The sequence below is a fragment of the Salvelinus alpinus genome, chromosome 5 (assembly GCF_045679555.1).
Source record: "Salvelinus alpinus chromosome 5, SLU_Salpinus.1, whole genome shotgun sequence".
Lineage (NCBI taxonomy): Eukaryota > Metazoa > Chordata > Actinopteri > Salmoniformes > Salmonidae > Salvelinus > Salvelinus alpinus.
The window spans coordinates 92,228,227-92,238,649 of record NC_092090.1 but is presented as its reverse complement, the minus strand read 5'-3'; the positions used below and the strand labels follow the sequence as shown (position 1 = coordinate 92,238,649).

At 41.6% G+C, this 10,423-nt stretch overlaps 2 protein-coding genes across 3 annotated transcripts; both read right to left on the bottom strand.

Annotated features, from left to right (window-relative positions):
• Positions 1–690: 690 nt before the first annotated feature.
• LOC139577225 (protein fem-1 homolog C-like) lies at positions 691–6,595 on the bottom strand. The gene is made up of 2 exons (XM_071404183.1): positions 5,240–6,595; positions 691–3,349 (listed from the first exon to the last, which is right to left on the bottom strand). The coding sequence occupies exons 1-2, from the start codon at positions 5,781–5,783 to the stop codon at positions 2,046–2,048; spliced, it is 1,848 nt and encodes a 615-aa protein (XP_071260284.1). The 5' UTR covers positions 5,784–6,595; the 3' UTR covers positions 691–2,045.
• Positions 6,596–7,761: 1,166 nt separating this feature from the next.
• LOC139577226 (transmembrane emp24 domain-containing protein 7-like) lies at positions 7,762–10,140 on the bottom strand. Of its 2 annotated transcripts, none has more exons than XM_071404184.1 (4): positions 9,980–10,140; positions 9,412–9,629; positions 9,032–9,277; positions 7,762–8,780 (listed from the first exon to the last, which is right to left on the bottom strand). In XM_071404184.1, the coding sequence occupies exons 2-4, from the start codon at positions 9,577–9,579 to the stop codon at positions 8,544–8,546; spliced, it is 651 nt and encodes a 216-aa protein (XP_071260285.1). In that variant the 5' UTR covers positions 9,580–9,629; positions 9,980–10,140; the 3' UTR covers positions 7,762–8,543. The 2 variants fall into 2 exon arrangements, with proteins under 2 accessions (XP_071260285.1, XP_071260286.1); XM_071404185.1 differs by having other exon boundaries at positions 9,878–9,989.
• Between the last annotated feature and the right edge of the window lie 283 nt (positions 10,141–10,423).

The window sequence follows — 10,423 nt, the reverse complement described above, 5'->3', positions numbered from 1 at the left end:
TTCAGTGGAGCATTATTCTGGGTTATTTTAAGACACGACAGAAGTAGGCTGAGCGTCAATAGCCAAAAAGGACAGCAATTATAAATGACAGTAATGTGTGTAGCCCAGTAAAGAAAATAGTTTAAAAAGGGTTGGGTTCAATGGGGGTGCAAAGTCCTTTTAGGGGTGAAGAAAAAACACAAAATTGTAATTGAAAATACACCCTAAAATGTGTAACCTATCGAGTGGCCATAAAACTAGGCGAATTCTCAGTAGAAAAAAAACGACACAATTTACTCATGCTTGACAGACTACAGCAAGTCTGAACATGCTCAACCATACTGTACCCTCGTTTTAGTTGACTGACATGTGAACATTCCAGCCAAGAGGTAGGCTAATGAGTTGAGAAAAGATATTACGACAAAGAATCTAAAAAGTTGGTCTTGACCAATGTTTTTCTACAATAGAGAAACATCAATAACATAAGTCTTTGTTCAAGCACCATGGCCAACTAGACAGGCCTACTGTGATCGATCAAGAGGATCCACCCTAATGGCTACAGGCATTCCTCGGCCCATGACTCATCAAGAAAAGAACATCCAGTAACAATGCGTGTGGGAAATAGGTGTGCGCGGGAGAGTCACTACAGAGACAAATGTAATCCTGCTGCATAGCTACTTGGGACTGAATGAAAACACTGGGAAAAAGAGGACAAGTTCAACATGGGTTTATTGTCAAATTAGTTCTTAAGACATGAAATTGATCATTGGAATTTTGTCATTGGAATCTTACAGTCTGTAATAAAGTGCAGAATTAAAGCAAGTTCCCTGGTATGGTTCCTTTGTAGGGTTCAGTACTTAGCGAAATCGATTCCTAAAAATATGAAGTTAAGCCCTTTTTTTAAACCACATGAATAAAGCTAATGTGCAAGGTTACTTCACAAAGCTCAGACAGACTGTACAAGGCCTTCCCTCTTTCCAATTATAATGCAATTGGATGAATATAAAGGTTATACGTTTGGGTTCGTCAGAGCTCTAAAGCGTTTATGCAATAATTGAATGATATGCCATTCAAAACTCAGATGTCGAGGGGTTTCCTGTGAATTCTAACTACATGCACAGTCATATTAGTTTCCAACTAACCATGTTGCTTTAGTGCTCAGATCACCATAGAAGAATCAGGTTCAAAGGTCAATGATATAAAGCATGAGGGTTGCATACATTCCTACTCAACTTCAGCACTTAATAACCTTTAACAGTTAGCACATGAAATCACCCAACCCCCACCACTAACAGCATTCAGCAATTGTCACATCACATCCCTCTGCTTAGTGTAACAAATTAGGGAAAGATGAAGGAACAAGGGAGTTACCACAAAAAAATGCAAGACACCGCACAGAACAGTCGCATATCATAGCCTGTGCATAGGAGGAATAAAGCACTTATGGTATTTGCAAACATGACCACTTCATGAAGCATCTTTATGGTTTTGATCGAGAAATTAGTCCATTACTCAACTCCACAGACCCAAAACCCTGAAAACATTACCATTGAATGAGAGCATAAAGAACATACAATGAAATGTAGAGGGTCCATATATTGGCAACATTGGCTGCATTTACACAGGCAACCCAATTCTGACATTTTTGTCCACTAATTGGTCTTTTGATCAATCGCATCAGATCTTTTTCAGAGCTGATCTGATTGATCAAAAGACCAATTAGTTAAAGAAAAGGTCAGAATTGGAACCATGGTGATGTAAAAATGACTCAACATATTCCTGCATCTTTGCAAATAGAGAAACACAAAGTGGAGGGGTCACAGAGAAATCTCTCAATGATATCTTAATAAATAGCATGGAATATGTAGATATTAGAAAGCAAAACTCCAGCTCGGTTCAAAATATTGTGCATGCCCATATTACAAAAATCCCCATTGATTTTCCACAGAGCTTTAACTCTGGCTTTGTAGGGGGGGAAAGCGAAGTTGTTCACGCGATGTTCATCCTCGACTTCAATACAATCAAAAGAGCAGGATCGCGCTCCACTCACACGTCTTTAATAGTCATTATCTGTGGAGAAGCACAAAGGCCTCCAGCTTCTCTGGGATGTTGCCTCTGTAGGAAAGGCTGTGTTTGATAATGGCCCGCGCAGACAGACACTGCAGGGTGGTGTGGTTGATGGGTTGGATCAGGTTCTTGGCCATCTCCTTCTCGTCCAGCAGGTCGCAGGCCATCTGCTTCAGGGAGTTGGTGCTGTCAAAGTGCGTGCCGCAGGCGATCAGCAGGTTCATGATGTCCGGGTGGTTGTTGGAGGCAGCCACATGCAAGGGGCTGTTGTTGTCCTCGTCGCGGAAGTTAACGTCCGCCCCACACTCCAGTAGGATAGAGGTGACGTAGAAAGAGGGGAACTTACAGACAGGGTAGCGCCCCACGCAGGTGGTGTTCCTGTCCACGGCCAGGTGGAGTGGGCTGTAGCCATTCTTCCCACAGGGCTGCAGCTTGAGGAACCTGTAGATGGTCTCCTTCTTCAAGTGGTCCTGCTCCACGGTGCAGGGGACCTTCTCCAGCAGGCAGATGAGATGCAGGATGATGGAGAGGGCCTTGCTGAGCTGAGCCGGGTCAGGCAGGTTCTGTTTCACCGCCCGCTCAATCTCCAGCACGCTCTTACTGAGGATGCCCATGAGGTCATCGAAGGAGACTGAGGTGCCCAGCAGGCCTTTGGCACGGTCCTGGAGCATGAAGGAGAAGAGCTCAGCGAAGGACAGCAGGCTGCTGGCTGTCATGGGGCTGAGGGGGTCCAGGTTGCTCTGCTGCATATCCAGGGCGTACTTCCACAGATTGATACAGCGCTCAAAGTTCCCAGAGTCGGCATATACAGCGCCCCGGTAGCGGATGTAGTAAGAGGTGTCGGGGTGGGAGGGGCCTAGGATGCGCTCTCTAATGAGCAAGGCCTGCATCCTCATCTCATCTGGTTCAGAGATCAAGCTGTCTAGCTCCTCCTCATTACTTACCTCCCTGGCATGGTCATAGGCCATGATCAAGTGCTTTGGGTCTGCTTTGTGGAGAACATTGTTGCCGTCCCTGTATCTCAGGTCCATGGCCCTCTTCCAGTACTTTAATGCCCCAAGAAGATCACGCTTTTTATCCACAAAAGTGGCACCAAGCAGTTCCAAGGCGTTTATTCTCTCCAATTGGCGTGTTTGCTGGTGTTGAGTCAAATAGTCAACAATGTTAGTGTGGCCCGTCACACTAGCGGACAGTAGTGGGGTCATTCCATAACCATCCCTCTCCATGGTGGCACCATATTTTAGCAGCATCTTCATTATCTCCAAGCTGCCGGATTCAGCACAGTCATGTAATGCCGTGTTACCTGTGAAGAAAGAAAAACAAATTCATGTGTTTCGCAAAATGGAAGTCATTTTTGGCAGACATTCTAGTAATAAAGAGCAATATATATGCAAGTTATTTGAAAAGTAGAAAATGAAGTGAAGAGACAGAAAGTTGATCAAAATGTTCAATTCTCTACATTTCAACTAAATGGGTTTGTCACGTTTGCCTGTAGCCCTTTCTCACTAGGAGAGTGATGTCCACAATTTGCCAATCTAAGCGTTATGCCAAGGGGGTGCAAATCTCATTGATCCGAATAGATCTTGTGAGTGGGCGATTGCAAGGCTTACATTTAGAAAAAGCCTGGGTGGGTTCCATTCCCCTAATTGGTTTAAATACAAATTAAACCAGCTTGTTAGGTGACCTGATTAGATGTCCAAATGTGAGGATTTAGCAGGTTCCATGGCAAAACTCCATGGAGGTCATTTGTCCACTTTCTCTTCACAAGTAAATACAATTGTTGGACAAGCAGAATATAGATTTCAGTTGTCTGAATGGACAAGTAAAAATTATTTAAAATTTTTTAAAAACACAATATCAAACAACTAGGCAAGCTATTCAGATGAGAATTGGATCAGAGAGACATTAGGGCAACAAGTCAAATTAATTACATACAACATACTATAACTACATAGACAATTCAAAACAGATTGTATTTTGGCTGGTTCTCGCTAGTGAAATAGTAGCCTGCATTAATGTCAACGTCTTGTCCGATGTCCTAAAATAACTTTCCATCGGCACTCATGTATAACCACAAATGGCCGACACGCAGTTGATACGGATGCACAGTTGATGAAACCAATGCTGCATGCTCCAGTTGTAAAACCATCTCAAGCGCTAAACATTTGCTAGGACTCTCCTCTATTCAATACTGGCCATGCAATTCTGACAAAGTAAAAAAAAAAAAAAAAAAAAATTCTTAGAATGGTTTAATGGACAAGTAACTCCTATGCTGTCAAGAACTCCCCTGAACACTGAATATTTTAATCTTACAAATAGATAAACGTCTTAGTTGGCTAACTCGCCCAGCTTAGCCATTTGATCCCCGGTTCATTGAATGAGGGAATTATTTTAAAACAAAAAGTATTTGGTTGTAATTGTAATGTTGCAGGGTGGCCAACCCTCCTCCTGGAGAGGTCCTGGGTGTAGAGGCTTTTATTCCTGCCCTGCTCAAACACATTGTTAATAAATAATAATAAACTGGTCAACAGGACCTTGATAAGCTGACTCTGGTGTGTTTGAGCAGGGTTGGATCAAAAGCCTGCACTCACAGTAGCTCTCCAGATGAAGGGTTGACCGAACATGTGTTATACAGTAGCCTATCAGTGCTGTATTTTACTTGAAGTGCCTTGCTCAAGGCAACAACAGCAAGATATATAATACATGTGATCAGAGACCAGTAGCCTCCCATTGTCAATACAGGGGGACAAGTGACTTGAGCTTTAGGACAAGTAGAAAAACATCTGTCCTACTTGTCGAATACACAAGTGGCAAAAAAAAAAAAGTTAATACCAAGCCCTGCACTAAGTATTAAAATCAGATTTTAAAACTAAGTCTAATCACACCGTTAACACTAATGCCTATCCTGACTTTTTTCTCTCGATATAGCCAATTTTGACTTTGCAGCAAGCCAATCTAGCGGAAATCGCACAGTTCTGCCTCCAGAGCAAGATTCATGACAAATGTGATAAGGATTTACCTTGAGACAATGAAATTGTATCAAGACCAATCTGATCTACAAATTACTGTAAATGTTTCAATTGCTTGATTTTATGAAGACAACCACAGAGTAATACACCTGCCAGCTACTAGGCCTAATCTCATTGTTTAGGATATACAACACAGGAAAATTAACACGTCTGAATGTACTCACCTTTAACACTTTTCCTGTTAACGTCAGCACCTTTCTCCAAGAGGTACTGGGCAATTTCCTTGTGTCCTTTGTAACACGAAATCATGAGGCATGTGTGACCGTGTCTGTTTGCCACCTCCAGGTCTGCCTTGTGCTCCACCAGGTATTTCACAATGTCCAGATGTCCATCGAAGCAGGCTGCTCTCAGGGGGGTGGAATTGGTGAGTGTTGTATTGTTCACAGAAGCACCGTGGCCAAGTAAAGACTGCACGACTTTCAGGTGTCCTGCTGCTGAGGCAGCCCATAAAGGGGGGGCACCCTCGATAGTCTCACCATCAAAATTCACTGACCCCCCAATCTCAACGGGTGCGGAGCAACACTCCATTAGATACTCCACTAAATCCAGGTGTCCGTATCTGGCAGCCATAAGCAAAGGGGTCGCCCCGTTTGTTTTCTCTGCCATTAATTTGGTAACCTCGTGGCCAATTTTGTTCTCCAAAAGTTTCTGAAGCAACCGTAGCTTGCCATCTCTGGCTGCATTGAAAACAGCCGTTTGTAAATCCATTGGTTCAGCTTCCTTCACCGGATACACAGTTGATTAAAAAGACAGGAGCGTCGACGAGATAAAAGTCCGTGGCAGGTGTTGAGCAGAAGCCTTTGTTTGTGGTGCTAGCTAGTTTTGAATATGTTGTAATATGTTGAGTTAGCTAGCTAAATGAGCGAAATGGGTAGAAATCAGGCAACTAGTTGATAACCGTATTTGTTAACATTGGCTCGTCCGGTTTTCCCCTCTTCAATTCAAAGTTAACACGGGCTTGTTAGCGACGGACATATCACTTCCTCAATTGGCTGGCTAACTATTGTATTGTACTGCTCACCAACAACAATATTGAGAACAGCTGCAATCTAGCTAGTTACTCTTCCGAGTGTCCAACGTTACGCCGTCCGACGTCCTTTTCTATTCCATCAAGCGGTTTTTTATGAATAGACTTAATTATGTATGTCATTTTCAGACAGAACCATGTGTAAGTAGACATAGGTAGAGGTTGTAGCTATCCAGTTAAAATACCAATAACTACGGCGAGGCCCAGAGAACGCCAACATCCACCCCCAAGTATTTCCTGTATGTGAAGCTAAGCTAGTCAACGTTGTCCAGCAGCCGAAGTCGGTTGAAATGCGTTTTCTTTTTCTTCGATGTTGACTAGATGGTAGAGTCATAAATCTTGCCCGAACGTTAAATGTTTTTCATTTGAAATAACACAAGAAAATCTACTATGGTCATGTTTCTACAGTGTTCTTGAGGGGGCAGATTTGTCCACCCACCACATCATTTATCACGACTCAATACCCAGAATACACTTCAAGTCAAATCGAAAACAATGCGGTTTCTTTGTAACTCCCAATTTATTGACAAGGAAAACATCCAATCACAGAGTGGGTATTCGCGCAACAGCGGTTAGCGGATTGTCAGAAGTTACCACAGCCACAAAGTCCAAATTGTATATAACGAAAAAAAAGTCATGTTTTTTTATCTTAATTTAAAGTTAGGGTTAGTCATAAGGTTAGCCGTTCGGTTAAGGTAAGGGTTAACGTTATGTTTAAAATGTGATTTTAAAATTAATTGTAGAAATAGGCGGGGTTTAGCCATAATTATGACTTTGTGACTGTGGTAACTTGTGACGACCCAGTTAAAGGGTCAGACTTCCTCATACATGTTTTATTATTAGGTGGTTGAGCAAGATTTCAATTCGATTTTGTAGTTTGTATGAATAAAGTTGTAATCTGTGAATAAAACTGTATTAAACGAATAATGACATATGTCCTTCCAGGTGGCGAGATTGAATTGCATGTCTTTTTTTTCCATTCTATGCTACTGCCACCTCCTGGAGGTTTCGTGAACTAAGTACAGAGTATCATGTAGTTTTTTCTATGATCATATTAGATCAGCAAGCACCAAGTGTATATAATCAAGATCAATTTCATATATAGTTGAATGCTTTCTGCAGTTCTTCTAAAGAACACTAGGCAGGGCTCCCGAGTGGCGCAGCGGTCTAAGGCACTGCTAGAGGCGTCACTGCAGACCTTGGTTCGATTCCAGGCTGCATCACAACCAGCTGTGATTGGGAGTCCCGTAGGGTGGCGCACAATTGGCCCAGTGTCACGTTTGGCCGGGGTAGGCAGTCTTTGTAAATAAGAAATTCTTCTTAACTGGCTTGCCTAGTTAGATAAATATTTTTTTAAAGCATAACTAATTTGTCAACTATCACCCCACAATTTTTTGTGTTACAACCACACCATTTGTGATGTTTACAGGTATACATGACCCACCTCCTTTGTAGAGGAAAAAAACAATACTTGATCATCAGAGACCTGAGCAATGAGTGGATTTTAATGTATCAGCTATTCTTGATACTCTCTAAAGAAAGAGCTCTCTGGACAAATGTTAGTGAACTATTCTACAGCGCAATATACATCCAAGTCCTGGATATAGACGCTGTACTTCAATAGTTCAAACCAAATCAATTGATTATAGGTCAGAAAAATGGGTTTACCAGAAAATGTTTATTCAGCTATTCAAATAAGGAGTGGCAGCACAGTGACGACTGTTCAGAAATAATCATGAACAGTATACAAACCAAAATGTTAAAAAGACCACACTGAAAAAGACCACACCATTAAAGAAATGCCTAACATAAAAGAAATTAAATCATGTGCTTACATCAGCTTCATATTTATCTGTTTTACCATTTACACCAAGAACAAAACACCAGTTACAATAAAGAGATTGGTTGAACTCCTGAAAATGCACCAAGTCAAAGCTCATCCACCCAAAACACAACCTCTGCTGGCCACAAGCTATGTTGACGAGTGGAATCTCAAATTAAAAACAAAGAACATGCTTACCAATTGTCTACTCAGTTGATCAGTTATTTTCATTAATATCAAAACAAAGTTTGAATTGAGCCATTACTAAGGAGGAAGTGAGAACTGTGTGCAAATACATTAAATTATAGTTGCAGAATTGTATCAAGTAGGTCTCAAATTAGAACTGCAATACAGGCCACCAGTATGTTCATACATTCAGGAAAACAGTTTTGTAAAAAAAAAAGACAATATGCACCCACATAATAAATACGTTGTTACATTTCCAATATTTGCTAGATTTCATTTAGAAAATCCACTGGGTTTGTTAAAAGTAACTTCAAACCTGAACGCATCTTAAAAATTTTAATTCTGTGAATGGCATCTAAAAAACTAAAATCTGCCATGAACCGTTGTTGTTGTTGTAGTGGAGGTGGTGACTGGGATGAGATGCTGTGGGACGTTAGGATCCAACTCGCGTCGTGGTGGTCTTCCTGTCAGAGAAGAAGCTCCTCAGCAAAACTACCTGGCTGATGCTGACCACCAGCAAAATGAAGGCCTCTCCAATGGACCAGAAAGCCACTCTTGTGTTGAGGTCCTCAGCACGGCTGCGTCCCTGACCCTCCCGCAGACGGAAATGTGTCTGATAGTCAATGACCGATTTCAGGGCCTCATGAATGGACACGCAGGCAGACTCCATCTGAAACAGAGGTATTTAGAGTTTAAAGATCCTTACATGTTTTGACATACAAGCACTGCAAATAACCAACATTTTTTTGTCAATGCACACTATTCCCACATGACATCTTCACCTAATGGGGCCCACTGAAATCCAAATACATTTCATACTGTTGTAGAGATTTAACCAATTGTTTTAATTGTTATTGAACTGCCATATTCAATATCACATAGAAGAGCATCTCTCAACAATAGTCATTTTAACAGACCTACCTGGGTCAAAGCAGTGACCCTGTTCTCATTGGGGAAAAGTGGAGGATCCTCTCCAACTTGGAAATCGAAGTAGACGGTCTTGTGCGTGAAGGTGGAAAACTCATTGCTGAAGCAGAACTTGTATGTTCCATTCTTGGCAGCCGTGAATGTAAAGCTGTCGTACTGCTTCTTCATTTCTTTGTAAAGAACAGTACCATCTGCATCCTCCAGACGACAGTCAACATCATAATGCCCACCAGTGACAACCTGGACAGAAAATGTGTCGTTTAAAATACAGCCTATCCATTTCAATATACAACTTGGTCCCATAGTAGTGGAATTATTATCAATATTAATTCCCATAACTCCATGTCATAATGCGAGGGCCTCAATTAATTTACCTGGAACTCAAGTGTACACTTGGTACCAACGGTAATATCTTCATAGAAACACTGTTTTGCGTTATCCGGAAGCTCAAATGTAAGCTCAGAGCCAAACGCCCATCCACAGAGCAGGTGAGCCCAAAGCACCTGCACAAACAGTCTGATTGTACCGTGATAACTGCACATCTTGGCTGATGGAAGATTGGCGATACTGTTAATTTTATATCGTTGTGGACCTGCAAACACAGAACATTTCCAGATAATCAAACAGATATCTACAGAATCTAAGAAAAACGCACACATTGACAAACTACAAATAACAAATAAAATAACAGAAATAGAATGGCAAAACAAACCCGGAATTCACAACTAACGTTAGCTAGCTAACTTGCTATGCTAATGTAGCTAGCTGACAAGGCCGATTAACTAGCTATCCACTTCTATTAGAAATGTAGTTCGCAAAATTAAGTAGGTTTACAATTACCAATTACAAAATGTGTTAATGCGTATTGTTCTAATATTTTAAGGAGTCATTTAATAGCATACTATTTTAGTTAAATATTGTGTTTCGTCCAACACCACTCACCTCAAATCCCTCACCCGGAAACAAGTAGCTACTAAGAGACGTAGCATTAACGTCACTCCTCCGCGACGCTCGTCCCTCAGCCGATCTTCCTCTTCTTTAGTGGGGTTTATCGACGGTTGGCATCCAACGTTATGGTGCATTACCGCCACCTACTGTACTGGAGTGTGGGCCGAGACAGGGAGAAACTAAATCCTCCCTGCCAGCCGCGTTGATCTTAAAAAGATAACAACATTTTTGAGACTATATCTAATGACGTTCTACTCAATATACTCCTTAAACTAATTTCCCATAACCCCTTCTCCCTCATACTAGATCTCATCCTTTCTCTTTCCCTCCAATAATGTCCCCACTGTATCAATACATGCTCCACTGTCTCGGTTTCCTGGCAATACTTACATTTTCCTGTTGGATGCTTTCCTATCACATTGTAAGGTCTTATTCAAA

What these genes read in the sequence shown, in the direction of transcription:
- LOC139577226 (XM_071404184.1), bottom strand. Translation starts at nt 9,579, where the DNA reads ATGTGCAGTTATCACGGTACAATCAGACTGTTTGTGCAGGTGCTTTGG. An exon ending in AGTGTACACTTGAGTTCCAG is followed by an intron (nt 9,278 to 9,411) that starts GTAAATTAATTG and finishes TTTTCTGTCCAG; the next exon opens with GTTGTCACTGGTGGGCATTA. An exon ending in GGGTCACTGCTTTGACCCAG is followed by an intron (nt 8,781 to 9,031) that starts GTAGGTCTGTTA and finishes CCTCTGTTTCAG; the next exon opens with ATGGAGTCTGCCTGCGTGTC.
- LOC139577225 (XM_071404183.1), bottom strand. Translation starts at nt 5,783, where the DNA reads ATGGATTTACAAACGGCTGTTTTCAATGCAGCCAGAGATGGCAAGCTA. An exon ending in TAACAGGAAAAGTGTTAAAG is followed by an intron (nt 3,350 to 5,239) that starts GTGAGTACATTC and finishes CTTTCTTCACAG; the next exon opens with GTAACACGGCATTACATGAC.